This window comes from Athene noctua, chromosome 12, assembly GCF_965140245.1.
Source record: "Athene noctua chromosome 12, bAthNoc1.hap1.1, whole genome shotgun sequence".
Lineage (NCBI taxonomy): Eukaryota > Metazoa > Chordata > Aves > Strigiformes > Strigidae > Athene > Athene noctua.
This window is the reverse complement of record NC_134048.1, coordinates 6,983,884-7,000,602: the sequence shown is the minus strand read 5'-3', so window position 1 is coordinate 7,000,602 and position 16,719 is coordinate 6,983,884. Positions and strand designations below refer to the sequence as shown.

The following is a 16,719-nucleotide window of genomic DNA, read 5'->3' as shown; positions in this document are numbered from 1 at the left end:
GAGCTTTGTGGGGGTAGGTTGCCTACTGCATGAAGTGCAGCCCCCGAACCCAATGGACTGTTCTGTCTGCTTGGGAAGCAACAGCAGTTTTGTGAGGTATAGCTCACGGTAAGAGACAAACCGAAGTAAGATGAAGACAGAGCTGGGGAAGTCACCTCTTTATCCACAGTCTTTCATTGTGCATAGAAAGAAAGAAAAAGCCTAGTTAAATACTCTGTTCTTTATAAAGACTGCTAAGAAAAATGACTGTGCTACTATTTTCTACAAAGAGGTAAAGAGTCAGAAACAATACCTTCATGTAACTAGTCGGGTATGTTAGAACTTCCTGGTTCTTATACTGGCTTTATTGTGTTTAAGAATGAAAAGAAGTAGCTCAGGTCAGCTAAACCTTTCAGCTGGCTCCAAGGTTAAGCATGTGAAGAAATCTGTATTCAATTGTTATGTGAGATAACAGTTGTCTGAGAACTGAAGGGCTACCCTTTGAGCTTGATTGGCAATAAATTAAACTAGTCTCTAACCCACCTTGAGCTTTGGTACATGTCTCTGACCTGTGAAATGCTCATTAGAAACGTGTACATGTCATGTTCCTTATAGCACAACTGCTCTGTGAGATTTAAGGGGAGATACTTAACTCAGAATACTGGAACAGAAATTTTATAGGTATATATTTCTTTCCAGCACTCAAGAAATTCCTGTTAGGTCTGCATAACATTTTCACATGAGGTTTGTCAGTGTCCTCGCTGAGTAATTTCACCCTGTTTCATAAGTGAATGGTAACTGAACACAAAGAATTGATCTGTAAGGAAAGAAGGTACTATTATTTTGTGGCTCATAAAAGTAAAGCTGTAATATTTTAAAAGTAAATGGAATAGGATTCTTGCTGAGGCTATTCATTAGAAATTGTTTGAATATGCAAAATGCTTCATGAGTTACTACATAGGAAACATTCCAGATTGTCTTCCTCTTATGGTAAAGTGAAATTAAGAGCTGGTTCAACAAAGCTATACCTTGGAAATTTTTTTCAAATTTTGTTTAAGTGGAAGGGTGGAAAGTAGCCAAGAAAACCAGCTTGAAATGTGGCTTATTATTAAAAGGTGAGTTTCAAAAATGAAACTATGTAATGCTTGTGTTGTTATAAAGAACAGGGCAGGTACTTCACATGAAGGAAAACAGGCAGGAAAGGCAGGTGGGAAGATTAGGATAATAAGTGGCTTCAGTGTTGCAGGTCTGGGGTTTTCCTCGCTCACCATTCCCATCTTGCATTAATTTACAGTCTAATCATGTGAATAACAAGATTCTGTGCTTTTAAAGTACATGAACACTGAGAAAATCTAGCTTTTTGAGAAAGGGATTCTGTTACCTGGCTTACTGTGAGTTTTCTAGAGTGGTTTGTGTGTGAATATTCCCAAATGAGATACAGTGTTTGGTTTTTTTTTTTTTTTTTGGTCATCTTCTAAATAGAGGACATATAATTTAAATGATAACTGTGTTTCTGTCTCAGTCTGTGGTTGGTTGAATTTATATTTTAAGAGGAATCCTACTTGGAACAAAGAGTGTTTCATTTACCTTGTGTCTTGGAATGTCAAGAGAAATGTTCTCTACAGATTTTCATTACCTTGAAAAACATGTATATCCCTATGTGACTCAATGAGACAGGGTTCATAGCCATGCATATATATATATTCAACAGCATACACACATATGATCTAGTGGGGGGAATATGCATATCATATCCGACAGCTCTGGCTTTAATAGAGCTATAGGAATTAAATGGAAACAGGAATTTTCTTCAGCATTCATACTCATTTTTTTGCTACTGGGATGGCTACTGGTGGATGTCTTCACTTACGCTCTGGGTGGCTGCATGTGTAAGGAGTGATAGCAGAATTAGACACACAAGTTTCTTAGAGTTAACTGTATTTACAGCATGCATTGTGTGGCTGAACAAGAATGGATTTTCTGGGCATACTTCAGGGGAACGCTGGGAGTCACTTCCATCTTTCTGAGGTACAATTCAAAGTCCACTTGTGCTTGAGCAGAGTTCAGTGTGGAAATCTTTCATATTAGCAGTTTGACCTGGTATTTTTTAGGCTTGCTTTCTGAAACACTGTTGTTGTGGTGTGCTGGCTTTTAGCTCATCTCCTGAGGGAACTAAAACAAACACCTGAAATCTAAGGGGCTTTTCCATTGGGTTTTTATTTGTTTATTGTCTGTGTGTCCTGCTATAAAATTACCACTGACGTTACAATGAGTTCTAAGAAGAAAGTTTCTATTCTTTGCTGATCTGGGGGAGGGGATTTGCTAACTGTATTCTCAAGGAACTGTTAAGTCCATATGTAGGAACCCTGCCTTAAGGCTGGAGCTCCTGGGCAGGCTCCGCCGTTCTCTGAGAATCCAACAGCGTCTGTGTACAGATACACTACTGATGGCAGCGCCTTAGCCTGGTGCTGCTGGGGAGGGCAAATGCCATCCAAATCTCTCCCACTAATCTTATTGTCATGACATTAGCTGCTCCTGAGGTCAGTAATTGCGACTGGGATTTAGAATGAATGCTGGGGTCTTTAAACAAGCTAACTTCCATGCCTTGAGGATACTGTCTCTCTTTGCATTTATGGCTGGGATAGAGGATGCCAGGGAGGGGAGTGGTAGAAAGTTCTTCAGGCTGATTTGAAGGGGCCTTTATTTCTACTGCCTGGAGAGTTTATTTGTTTTTTAAAAAACCCAATCTGCAATGAGTATCCTACCAAAAAAATGTTAAGTCCATAAAATTTTTATATACAGGTCCATGCAGGTTTTTCATATACTGTTTTGGAAGAGCAAAATAAATTAAATACGTATTTGTGCACACAAAACCACACACATACAACCCTGAAGATCTCAACAGATCTGGGCAGGAGGAAAAGGAACCCTCCTCTTGGCTGGTGAAGTCTGAGGTCATACTCACAATGGAAGAGGGTCACAGTTTAATGTAAGGGGAATTATATTAGTTACAGTTGACAGGAGATATAATTGAACACAATAGTCAAACTTTCATTCACAGTTAATAATTCAAAAATCAGCAGAGGTAATAGTTAAGCTGTCGGGTGTTTAAATAATACATCTGGATGTAGCTGATGGTATTAGGTTTGTTTATAGAGTTTTTTGCAATGATATATAGGACATAATTATTATCATAAAATGTCTGGATAGGCCTATAGGTTAAAACATTGTAAAGGAACTTGTTAAACCCATCCTACCAGACAATCCAAATTCTACAGTAAAATCTCTCACATTGTTTCCACTTACTCATTTAGAAAAGTCTTAGTTCAGATAGCCACTTCCTTTGTCAGTTTGTTACTGCACTTTTCAATCTATTAATTGCTCTTAAATGAAGAGTTTGAGAACAAAACCAATATGCAATGTGAACATATGACTCAGTAATTTGTGTCTGTATTTTGAGACAAATACAGCTGCAAGTAAAGCAGTGTGTATTTTGAAATATAATGTATATGCTAATTAACAATAATCTTAATATGTATAGACATTTCAGGAAAAGTGAGAGAACACCCCCACTCTTCTCCCCACCAAACACTCTGGTGGAAAACTCTCTTTAAACATCACAATAACTCAGGATGGTTGTTTGCCATCTTCCACTTCTGACATCTGTGTCCAGACTAATGAAATGAAGCCAGTCAGAACATAACTACACATCTACTATACACATCTACTCCTTAAATTTGATTCTGTTTGAGCTAAGGCAGTTCTCTCAGCATCACTGAGGAAGTGTCTTCAAGATTCTCTTGAAAAAATCACTAAATCTGGACAGCAGAGCCTCACATCAAAGATTTTTTTTGTTATTTTTTTCTCCCTCCTTATGTTTAATGATTCAAGCCCTGCTCTACCCAATCAGGAAGAACTGGTGGGAAGGACTCTTCATGACAACAAAAATAAGAACTTAATTTTAGTCCAACAAGGCTTTTAATTAAACCTGAAATTTCTCCTAATTTCTATTCCAGAAATACAATGAATACAGTGATGTCAAAAGAAAACAAGAAACACAATTTCTGGAACACTTAAAGTGAAGAGGATGAATCTATTTTGGGCTACATTCCTACCTTAAACATTTTCATGAAAGGTGCTTTCATCTGAGATTGTAAACATAATTTTAAGTAAAATTTATAAGTAAAACATGTCATTAACATATATTTTGGCCTAGCAGAGATGAATATCCTGCTTTAAAGCCTGGAGTGGGGAGCAAAAGGGGTGCAGGAATATACTAAAGGTAGGCTCAGCTTTCCAGATCACTTTCCCTCTAGTCCAAAATACTGCAAGTTTGGATGCTCTGTATGTGTGCTTGGATTGGCACACTGTCATGAGAAAAGGAAGAAGACTGCTGACTAAAATCTTTACTGCACAACAGAGGTCATGTTTAGTAGTTAGTGTCCTGTTCCTACTTGTACAGTTTAATTGTGGTTTCAGGCTTACATATTTTAATCAGTTTCCCTGTGTGATACTAGTTTCAATAGCCTCTTCTACTCTGTAATGCTGTTGTAAAATTCTATAACTAAGCTCAAGAAGAAAAAAAATATACAGAAACAAATGCTTATTGTAGCAGCCCACATCCTGTAGCCCTAGAACTTAAAAACTAGTAAAGAAGCTGGTTTTCTTGAATTCTCTCTGAAACTTAGCTGTTTCTTAACCACATATAGATAAGCACCTGATTAGAAGACTTAAAGAACACAGGAGCAGTGGAATTTTCGGAGTGATTAAATACAGAAAATTATGAAACTTTCTACTTTTTCCATATGAAACACAGTTTCATGTTAAGATGAAGCATCTAAACCCAGGAAAGACTTCAGTAAATTTGGTTTTCGTATGAATCTCTGTGCCCCTTCTCGACAGTGTAGCCATATATTTCTGTAAACTGTCTCTAGACCAGTAGACTAACAATTCTCCAGCACAATGAGCGTGTGTATATTGAAGATCTGCATTTAATAAATGCTCTTAAATCTTGTGCAGAGCAGTTGTTATGAATAGCTTGTTTTCATGCATAGGCTGTGTTTTTTTAAATTTATTTTCAGCACTGGCCATTTTCAACACCTTTGCATTTTCACAAGAAAAGAGATTATGTAATGGGAACAGATGAAGCTTAACAGAATTATGGTTCTGTTTGTTTATTCTAATGTATTTATCCTAGTACCAGAAGCTTAATAGCCGTGTGTGTTTTTCAGTTTAACTGTAGTGTACGGCAGTATTGAAAAATAGTATTTTCATCCTTTAATTTTTCAGCTATCTACAATTTCAAAGGCACGGGAATATCACAATTACCTCTACAGATTGGTGATGTGGTCCATATCTTGGAGTCCTGTGAAGGTAAGTTGATTGCCTTCAGGCTATAGGTTTCTCTGTGTGAATAAATCAATCCTTTTACTTCACAGAGATTCTTTGTGTTATGATAGTTGTCTAATGCTCTGATTTGTATTGGTGGTAGTGTTCTATTTTTGAGGAGGAACCTGTTCATTTTTAGACAGCCAAAATCAGAACAGTCACAGTACATGTGGGTTTTTTGGGAAGTTATTACCAAATGAGGAAGTCATCAAGGTGAATGCAGAATTTGTGAAATTCATGCCAGCCTGTAATATACCTGATGGAAGTTATGTTAGATTTGATTGAAGTTTTATGGTTTTGCCTCTAAATTAAATATATGTTGCTAGGAGATATTCAGCACGCTAATCACCCTACAGTGTAAGATGGAAATCTAGTATGTTAAAGTAGTCTGTAGGGGGGCATGACAGTTTTCAGAAATGTTTCTATCTAACTTGCTGAACATGCTAAACAGCACAAGTTCAAGACGAGTTATACATGAGATAGATGATATGCTGATCCAAACTTATGTAGTTGGTATGTGGAGATCTGTGACCAACTCAAATCAATACAAGCAGTGGAACAATATGTGAACATGAAATTCTGTGCATTTGTGAAGCTGAATTCATTGTTGATACTGTAGTGAATGTATTCCACCATACTGATTTGATCTGCATCTTCACAATCTTACTGAGTTCTCTCCCAAGTCTGCCAGAGCTACTTGACTTTTTATTAGTATAAAGCATCAAGGGTGCAATTATTACTACTACTTCAACAGTTACATATCTCCAAATGTCATTTAATAGCTCTTTATTTTCAATCTGCAGTGATGTTCTTGACTAGGTAAGAGTTTAAAAAAATATATCAAGTGCTTCACCTTTACAAAATGTTTTGTAAAATTATCTTCTTCAACCTACTTCCACTGTCTGTCAGTTGTAGCTTATTAACAGTACTTATGTTAAAGAGAAAGGCCAACTGCTGCATTATGCAGTTACAGAGACAGCTCAGTGTTGAAAGACACTTCGGATGTTGTGGTCATAAGGCTGCGAAGAATCTGAAGCTGTTTGAGTCCAGCCCATTCTGTAGAGGTCTAGCTTGTTTTGCATAGAAACAACAAAGTATTTGAGAGAAGAGCATCTGACAAACCACTCAGTAACTTGCAGTGTTTAGTATTTTTTTTCTTCTTCTATTTGTAAGATAAATTCAGTATCTCTAAACATCAGTGAAAATATCACTGTTACTCATTAGACTATTTGGCAACAGATGCACCTCTCAAAAGTCGTAAGTAATGATTTGTGTCCTCTCCTAAAAAATGAAAGGTCTGCATAATTCTTCAAGCCTCCACTCTAAATATTTTGCATAAGAAAAATTACACTGGCAAACCAGAAACCTCCTCATCCCATCTCTGTTAAATGCAGAAACAGCATTTCAGGTTTCTGACTCCTGTGGTACATCGGTTGTCATGTTGTCAGCCCAGCCTAGCAAGTTGAATGGTGATCTTATGGGGGTTATTTTTTCTCTAAAAGTATTTTCTGAATCCTCTGCCCTTAACACACCAGCTCATAGCTTGCTTTATGAAACAAGTTTGTCAGTGAAGAAGTGGAATCTTTTGTATTGTGCAAGTGAGGAAGTTCATCTTTTATCAGATACCGTAAAAATATACTGCCAGCTGCAGCTGAAGAGTAACAAACAGTAACAGGTTTTTTTCTGTGTGCGTTTTTTATGTGCTATTTTAGTTTGTTTTGCGTGCACAAAATATATGCACAGAACATACATGTGCATTCATAGCAAATGGGATGAAATAGTTTTACACACTTGGTTGTAAACTGGAGACTATGTGCAAATAATTCAGTTTTAGAAGTAAGTTGGAATTTCATTGTTATGAAGATACTGGGAAAAAATCCCAGTGTTGAAAAACCTGAAAAACATCTGTCCTGAGTCTTTTTTTGAGGTCAGCGATTCTCCTGTGACTTTTCACATTGCCTTTCTGACAGTATTGTTTGGGGTTTGGGATTGGGGTTTTTTAATGTTTTGGTTGGCTGAAATACCTGTGCTGTTTTAGAAAGGGTGAGAGAGAAAAGGTGGTAGGGAAGAGATAATAGCTGTTCATGAAATTATAGTCAGAAATAAAATGCTTTCTTTGGGGTGAAATAAAAGAAATATTCAGCAGAGCTGACTACTGTTGCTATGCACGTAATGTTTCATGATGGAATGTGTGCGCAGTGAACATGGCTTTTGCTGTAATTAGCAAGGTTGAACTCTTCCTTTTAAGTTCTAAGTAGAAGTTTCTGGTAACTTAACTGAGACATAGATGGAAAGAAAGCTGAATTAGTATTTTAATTGCCACTACTGCCATACTGCACTCCCTTCTTTCAGACAGGGTTTCTAGTTATGAATGGAGCAGGAGCCCCATAATAGCCCTTTGTTTTCTTGAGGTTCTAACTTGAACTTTACAGTAGGAAGCTGCTTATTAGAGTTGAGTCCAAAAGCTATAATTCCTCCTGGAAGAAAGACGGCTTACTCCTCTGACATTCAAGGAAGTTGGAAATAACATGTACTGTATTGGATTGATACAACATCTAGAACACAGTCAGAAGTGCTTCATGAGCTGTCCAGTATCATGAGTGATCTTGGTTGAGAGACACATATGTGTGTGTGTGTGTGTGTGTTATATATTACATTACAGAACAGATCCTAACTTTTTTATGTGAGTATATTCACATAAGTGATATTCGCTTTCAGCTATGTATTTTTGAAGTAACTATTAACCTTATGCTAGATAGTTCTTATATGAAGCGAAACCCGTTATTTTATGATATCCTTTTTTTACATATATGTTCTGTCATACTAAGTGCACTCTTTCTTCCTTTTAGATTGGTACAAGGGTTATCTACTAAGACATAAAGGATTAGAGGTAAGATCACACCATTCCTCTAAGATAGTTTTTAAGATATCAAACCAATATGTGGGGTTTTCAGTATCTCTTATCATATAGTCCTACTCCAATCTCTGAAGTCAGTGATCTCCATTCTCTTTCCTTTCAAGATGAATAAAATGATCAGCATTTGTCCTGGACAATGTTGGTAAATATTAGAAGTGAGGGCTGGGAGAAGCAGACCAATGAAGAAAAAAATTGCTGTGTCTTCAGGTTAATTGATTGATGAAGACACTATTTGAAACAACTTTTCGAGTTAATTTACAGCTAGATGTGTCTGGTTCTTCACTTTTTTCCTAAAGATTTTAAAGGCTACATTCAATGTGAACAACTCCCATGAGGCTTAAATATATTGCTAATGTACAAAAATCATATTAATAAAAAAAAAAGTCATTGTTCTTATACCTAAAGAAGGAAAGCCACATATGATTTTTTTTTTTTTTTTCATCGTGGGTATGATGACTCCTGAGTCAGATAGCAAGAAAATTACTTTTTAGTTTCAAATGTACTTTTCTAGAAGAAAAGCATTTTTTTTTGAAACTTGCTCTTAGTATCAGATTCTTTAGGGATCAGTAATGCAAAGGCATTTGAAGTTAGAGACTCACGCCTATATTACAGTAAAAATGTTTGGTGGAAGTTGCTTCTCTGTAGCCTGGAAAACAAATGTGTAAAACCTTCACAGTCACTTAAAAAGGGATATCTGGGGAGCAGAGGGACAGTTGTTGGCAGAGAATATGCCATCAGAAAAAAATCAAAACAGTCTTAAGTTGTCTATTTCTCCGTCTTATTTTGTGTTCAGTGGATTGTAGGTATTAGCAATAACTTGCATTATCTTAGAGCAACTAATTTGTGTCTAGTTTCAAACTGTATGTAATAGTAAGACATTTTAGTTTCCTTTTGGAATTATTAGATGCTTGATTTACTATTTCACTTCATTGCTCAATGACCACACATCCTAAAAGACAGAGGAATTAATAATTATTTGTGATAATTATGGATAATTGTTTTCTACAGGCTTCTACCTGTTGTTTCTCATGTTTTATGAGCTCCAATACAACTGTGTAGTACATCTTATTTGCTTGCTTCCATTTCTAGCTCATCACAGATAAGGTGGAAGCCAGGCTAGTGACAAGGCAGTTCACCATAAGTTCTTGATACAGCATAGTATTTCAGTGGAAGCTACCCGAAGTAGTTACTATCAGCGCTGATCTGCAGTAATTGAGGGTGGATATGAGAGAACAGCTAACTATCCTCCCATCCTGTCCAGTACTATAACTGTGTTTTAAATACTCATTTGGCAACTCTTTTGGCTCAAAATGCTATTGTTGTTTATTCTTTAAAATTTCAATTTTAATTTCTTAAAATACAGTCCAAAATTAAAGGGGAAAATATTTACCAGAACTAACTACTTTCTTTTAACTAATTCTTAGTATTGGTAAAGGTTACATCAAGATCAATGTGCATAACATGTTTTAAGTAGTATTAATTTCATATACTAAGTTTTCGCTAATTTTACTTTATTAATTGGACCTTCTTCTTTGCTTTTTCATGGACTCTTCTGAACTTAAATCTTAATGAAAAACTGGGGAAGTGATAAGGCATGATTGTATTTTAAGATCCAGAAAATGGTTATAAAAGCTGAAATCTAATTGAGGGAAAGATTTTGTAAAGTACCACATATGGATTTCAGTTATTGAACAGAGAAGAATCCAAGAAGAACCTAGCTTTATTACCAAGACTAGATTTGCTAGTTAATGTGAGGATTGTCATGGATAGGTTGAAAGTCAAACATTCCATTAGGATGACTTAAAACATTTCAGCTGCTGTAGAGCAAGAACACATCACATTAGATCATTTTGTTTGGTGACCATTTGTTTTCTACACAGGTCAATTAAAAATAAATGTTGAGAATGTAATGAAATCTGGTGCCTCCTTTGATACACCTACATCTTGCTGGGCATCTTGCTGCACGGCCCTAGGTAGTACAAAATGAGACCAGAACCTCAATTGCAATGGTGCCACAAATACCTAGGAGGCCTTTACTAAGTGTTTTTATGGCTTTACTAAGCATCTCCCTACTTTGTGCATTATGACAGATCATTCTTTTTTCTTAAAGCAATTCTAGTTTATGCACAGTGTTCTCTGCTTCTATGCCTCCAAGTAAACTTTGAGTTTACTATCCATGTCAGTAACCATTTTGCTATTCATCCTGAGTGATTTCCTTTCACTAGATGCAGTGATCCTGTATCAGCATTTCTCCTTTGATAATCAAGCTGATCTCTAAATTAGACTGCATTCTTTTTCCGAAAATGAGAAATGTATGGGCTCATGCAGAGAGAAAATATTTCTTTAATGTATTTACACTGTGTGTACATTTTTCTGTGGGAGTAGACGGGGGACAGGGGTGTAAGATGGTGTTTCTTATAAAAAAGTATAATTCTATGTATTTTATGTTTGCAGAAAAGGATATGACTAAACTTCTATAGTTTGTCTGGCAAACAAATGCATCTAGCTGAACAGAAAACTAGATAGGTAGTAGATAATTTGGAGATTATGGTTTATGTTCATAGTCATAGTTCTATGAAGAAAATTTAGAAGTGGGTTTTGGAAAGCTCTCGTTTGTTACTTTAATGTTCTTGGAGAATAAAAGTGGATTGTGTTGCTTTGTCTTTTTTTTTTTTCTTCAACAGGGAATCTTTCCTAAATCTTTCATCCACATCAAGGAAGTTACTATTGAAAAGAAAAGGTATTGAATTTAACTGTTTCATTACATCAAGGATCTTGACTGCTAAAGAATGAGTTTTAAGGCATTTATATGCCTTAAACACAGTAGCTATAATATAAACCCATGAAACTCAGATAATTTTTTTCATTTTCATTGTGTTAAATTTTCTTCTCTTTCCTAGACATTTGGAAAATATAATACCTGCTGAAATTCCTTTAGTTCAAGAAGTTACAACTACCCTCTGGGAATGGGGAAGCATATGGAAACAGCTCTATGTGGTATGACATATTCGGATGCTGGATGTGACCTGTTAGTCCTACTTATGAATATTGAGGCCTTGCTCAAATTAGTGTATTTTTTTAGGTGCAAGGCAGAATCTTGGAGGATTTAAGAATTACTTCTTGTCATCACTTCTTAGTTGATTATCATTTTCTTCAATGCCTTTAAATTAAAAGGCTGACTTACTGCTAAGGAGTGGTATAGTGTCATGCCTTTAGTTTGAGTATCCCGTACATGATAAACTTGTGGGATGAGGAAGGAAGCCAGGCTCAGTACTTTGCCTTATTCTTGCTCCTACAAGCATTTAGCATTAAATATGACACATCCTTTAATTGTCAAGACCAATGTTACACTTCAACTTGAAGTGTGAAACCTATTGCTTTTTTTCATACCTTAGACAAATAAGAAAGAGCAGTTCCAGCAGGTGCAGTCTATGATGTATGACTTAATGGAGTGGCGGTCACAGCTTCTGTCCGGGACTTTGCCAAAAGATGAGCTCAAAGAACTCAAACAGAAAGTCACTTCCAGAATTGATTATGGTAACAAGTAAGTGGCCTCTTTTGCTTCTGAGAAACATGATTTATTGTAAAGCACCTAGCTAGAACAGAGAGGATGATAGTTACTCTGTTTGCAGTTTGTAACTCATTAAGGTGAGATTAGACATATTGAATCTTCCTTTTCAAAATTCTCCCTGTTATTCCTAGGGTAGTAGTAGATACCATGTTGAGGCTTTTCATAGCAAATCAGTTTTTCAAAATATTAATTAATTATAGATATACGAACTTGTCAATTGTACAGATTTGAGGTCAGATAACTGGCCTTTATATACATACAACATCAGTTTACTTGGACCCAGAACTTGTTCATCCTTCACAAACACAGCCACCTCTACCAGTGTTATGCTACCACTTCAGAAGTAGTCCTGAGGCAGCTTAGTGTGGTGGATGAATAGCAAAAGTCTGACGTGTGAAGAGCTTTTGCTAAGGGCACCACACCACCACCCTACCCCCTCTAACTTATTAGGGAATTTCCAGGCAGAACTCTGGTTCTAGTAATAGAAGTGAAACTACCAGGGATAGAATAGCTATTTGACAAAATGCCTTGTTTGCTTGTTGCTAGTGAAAAGTCAGTGCAACACAATACCTTTTTGGTAATGTGGTGTTCCACTATCTGAGAAAGGGGGAGAGAGAGCTTGTTAAAGAAATCCTGACAGTATTGGCTTTACAGGCATTGGAACCTGCTCATAAACTATACTTAGCTATTGCAAGTGACTGTGGTTATTGTGGCCTGAAAGCCAATATGCAACTGAAAGTCTTCAGTTTACCTGTGGCTAGACATAAACACTGACCATGGGATGTTATAAAACTCTTGTTCACTGTGATTTGGATGCACAGATTTCTGGTAAATTGTGTTCTTACAGAACACGCTATGGGAATACACATATCCTTCTACACTGTGTGGAGCTGAGTGGTCACTCCAAGACAGATGCTACTTTGAAATGCTCCAGTCAAAGCAGCCTAGCTGTGATTGAGGCAACACTAACATTTCTTTGCTTTCAGACTTCTGTTTTCACAGTCTTTTCTTCTTTCCAAAGTATGAGACAGTAAGCTCCTTCCTTTAGAGGAGCAGGGGTGGAGGGGATGTTTAAAATGGTTTGGGATTGTATAGAGAAGTGCAAGATGGATAGTATTTGCAAGTGCCTGAAAGTGTGGGGTTGAGTTGTTATGTGTGAAGGAAACTTGCCAAACTGTGGAGAAGAAATAAAGGGGGGTGACAATGGAGACTGAGTGGGTCATTGTTGGAGAGGAGATTGAACATCAAATGAGGAGAGGTTGTGGATAACCATGTAAGATGATGACAGCTTGCAGTCTGATACAGATTGCTTCAAACAACATTAACAGGGCCATAAAAGCAGCCAGTACATATTAGAAATTGTGAAAGGTGCAGTCTGGCATGCAGTAGACCAATTTTAGAGGGGGAAGGAGGAGTGAGATACTGGATAGGCAAGAAAGGGTATCTCTTGGCTGAGGTGACACCATGACACCGTGGGCAAGAATATGTAGGATGTATGGAGGTGAGACTCAAGTTTTGAACACTGAGGAAAAATAAAAAGAGTGGAAGGAAAAAAGGCATGATTTGTATGAGAGTTAAGTAACAGGACTAGGAGAATAAGAAAGCAACATAAAAGCAGAAGGTAACAGGAAAAACCTACGCATCTTGATTGCAAAGGTTATATGTTAAAAAGCAAGAGATGAATACTGCTTGAAGTCATTGAACATGGTGGATTTATTTTATTATAGACATTTAAATGCTTTGGTGACATTACTATAAATTCCTAAAATGGATAATTTTACCATACAACAGCTTGAAAAGAAAATCGTGCAGATTAGTTAAATATTTCTTCAATAAAATACTGTTACATGTATTTAAACTTACTTTATTGCTTTAAAACTTGAAGCAGCTCCTTGTGCATTAGATTTCTCAGTTTTATTTTTATAGAATGAAATAAACCTGCTGTTATGCTCTTTGTATGTTCACAGGATACTTGAGCTAGATCTAATAGTTAGAGATGAAGATGGAAATATCTTGGATCCAGATAAAACCAGTGTAATCAGCCTATTTCACGCACATGAAGAAGCAACTAATAAAATCACTGAGCGAATTAAGGAGGAAATGGTAGGAATAACTGGTCGAACTTAATGCTCCCTTTGCTAAAATCAAAATGAAAAACCAGTACAAGGATTGCAGGATGTAACCTTCTGCCATAAAAGTCAGTGGAAACTTTTGTCTCTGAACTAAGAGTAGATTCACATTCATGTGTTATAAATACAGTTAAGCCTCAAATTGATTTAGGTGCATCTGTGCACTGGATTCAGGCTGTGGGCTAGGCTGAAAGCCTGTGTTTAAAGCTAGTTCTAAATCCGTTCTTGGCTTTCTAAATAGAAACATGTCTCTTCATTCCATCTGTGAGCCACTCAATAGGCTGATTCATATAGTGAATACTTAAATACTTGGAGTTCAGGCTGCAGGCTATGACTAACCGAAGCTCTTTTTTGGAAGATCTTGTGACATTAGTTGTTTGCGATGTGTTGCTTCTTGTCAGTCTGATGAAGTTGAAGAATTTAAGCTCACTAAAGAGCAACTCAGCATAATCTTGTGGACACTAGAAGTTAGCATGCATAAGCAAAGCTGATGAGTGCATAACTTTCATCTTTTAAAATGCACAGCAGGTGATTACACTTCCTTGACCTTTTTCTATATTAAGTCTGTTCAGGGACTGGTTAAGATACATGGGTTCTTTTCTTCATTCATAAGAAAATAAACAGTAATAAAGCAAGTAAAACACTTGACAAAAAAAATTTGGGCTGTCATGACATTTCAGTAATGCCTGTGACAAATTACTGGAAAACACATTAAGAGTTGGTCTCATCAGTGTCACTAAATGAATCTTGCTTCCCATTAACTGACAAGATAAGGAAAGTTAAACTTGAGAGTCTGCAACAGGCTGCTGGTTTGTTTTAAAACCCGAGGCAAACAGTGGGTAAAAAGAGCTTTAAGGCCATCAAATATTAAGTAGCTGTTTCCAGGTGGTTAAAATGGGATGTAGCTAGAAATTAGGATCCTGTTTTTGAGTTGGTGAACGTGCTCAGCTGTGTCCTAATCTCAGTATGTTATTTGTCTCCTTCAGAGAGGTGTATTTTGTTTTGCTAGTGTTCCTAGCACACTGAAACCCAGTTACAATGCAGATAGTAAGACTTCTGCTATATCCTACTGGGTTCAAAAATCATCTCTTTCAGACTTGTAGGCTTGCCTCTGTAGTGACAGATTGATACTTTCTATTCTCTTTAAAAATGTGACAAAGTTTCACCCCTTATATAACTGCCCAGTGGCTGATGAAGTGGTCTAAAATATGGAAGTCACAGAATCATAGAATATCTCGGATTGGAAGGTACCCATAAGGATCACTGAGTCCAACTCCTTGCTCTCTTCTCCTAAAGGGGTTTAAGCTCTTACATCATAGCAAAACCAGTCAAATCTTTTAGGCACATTTTTTAACCAAAATCTTAGTAAAGGACTTAAGAATAGTTCTGCTAAAAGCAACCTGGTTTTCTTGGGAGTTAAGGTTTTGAAGACATCCATATACAGTAGGGAAACAACCTGGCTTTCTTTTCCTGAATGAAAAGAAATGTAAGGTTTTCAAGAAAGTCACATTTCTGAAGGTGAAGGAGAAGGAAGAGAAACAGCTTAACTATTGTGTTCCTTGGAAATATTAATAAAACAAAGCAATTCCTGTTCCATTTCTAAAAGGACATGCCTACTTGGAAAGTATAGTGTGCTTAGAAACCCAGGCCAAGGAAGTTCTTACTCAGTATAAATTTGCTAAGTACTACAAAAGATGTTTAAGGTCTCTGTCATCAGCTTTTTTTATTATTTGCGCATGGAAGTAGCTCCCTAATCTGGGTGCACTGTTACGATGAACCCAGTCCGAGCTTTTCATCTCCTTGCATACAGTGAAGGCTCTGGAGAGGAAGGTGGGATCTTCCATATCTATGTCACTTCTGCACCTTCTAACCTGCTAACTTTCTAGCTTCATAGTAGAAAAGGAAGCTGATAAACTGGTGAAGTGTTGAGGAGGGTCAGAAACTTATTTGCTAGTCATGTTTGCATTATTAAGCAATGTCTTTCAGAGGAATATACAGGGCAATGCTTATTTGCTGGAAACAAGTATTTTTATCCAAATTTTCTACAATTTTTCAAGATTAACTGTTACATATGAGAAAAAATGAAACTGCTTATAGTATTTCACCACTCTAATTCATCGATGTAGCTAATGGTTTTCCTTCTTTTGAGTAGTCAAAGGATCAACCAGATTATGCATCATACTCCAGAATGTCTTCATCCCCCACCCACAGCCTATATGTCTTTGTGAGGAATTTTGTTTGCCGAATTGGAGAGGATGCAGAACTCTTTATGTCACTATATGATCCACAGAAATTAACAGTTATAAGGTAAGCATTCTCTTCTTTTTATTGCAAAAGAGTAGCGAAAGGAGCTAGCCAAAATTAACTAAAATAGTTGCCAACATGCTAATTAATGCAGAGAAGATATAAACAAAAGGAAGAAAACAAAAAGGGAAGCAAAGTGTGCATGAATCTAGTTGTTGGTAGCTACAAAAGAATTCTAGGGTAAGGGATTCCAAATATTTTGATAGGTAATTCTTGAATTGAACATTTCAGAGTTCTGAAGAAGCCTGAGACCACTTCAAAGTTAAGAGATTATTATTGATGGGGAATGGTGCGGTGTCTGGAGTAAAGTGCTGAAATGGGGAAGGGGACAAAATGGGGATAACTTATAAATTCAAAGACAGATTAAGATTCTCTTGAGTATTCCTGTCAGACTGATGAAGAAGCTTCCCCCCTGAAAAGTGCCATTCTGT

At 36.7% G+C, this 16,719-nt stretch overlaps 1 protein-coding gene across 1 annotated transcript in view; it reads left to right on the top strand.

Annotated features, from left to right (window-relative positions):
* DOCK2 (dedicator of cytokinesis 2) overlaps positions 1-16,719 on the top strand; it is a 197,500-nt gene that overhangs the window by 198 nt on the left and 180,583 nt on the right. The window contains exons 2-8 of the mRNA XM_074916479.1: positions 5,269-5,352; positions 8,217-8,257; positions 10,969-11,024; positions 11,185-11,281; positions 11,680-11,828; positions 13,823-13,958; positions 16,137-16,291. Coding sequence (XP_074772580.1) covers positions 5,269-5,352; positions 8,217-8,257; positions 10,969-11,024; positions 11,185-11,281; positions 11,680-11,828; positions 13,823-13,958; positions 16,137-16,291 — 718 coding nt within the window. The remainder of the gene's footprint in view (positions 1-5,268; positions 5,353-8,216; positions 8,258-10,968; positions 11,025-11,184; positions 11,282-11,679; positions 11,829-13,822; positions 13,959-16,136; positions 16,292-16,719) is intronic.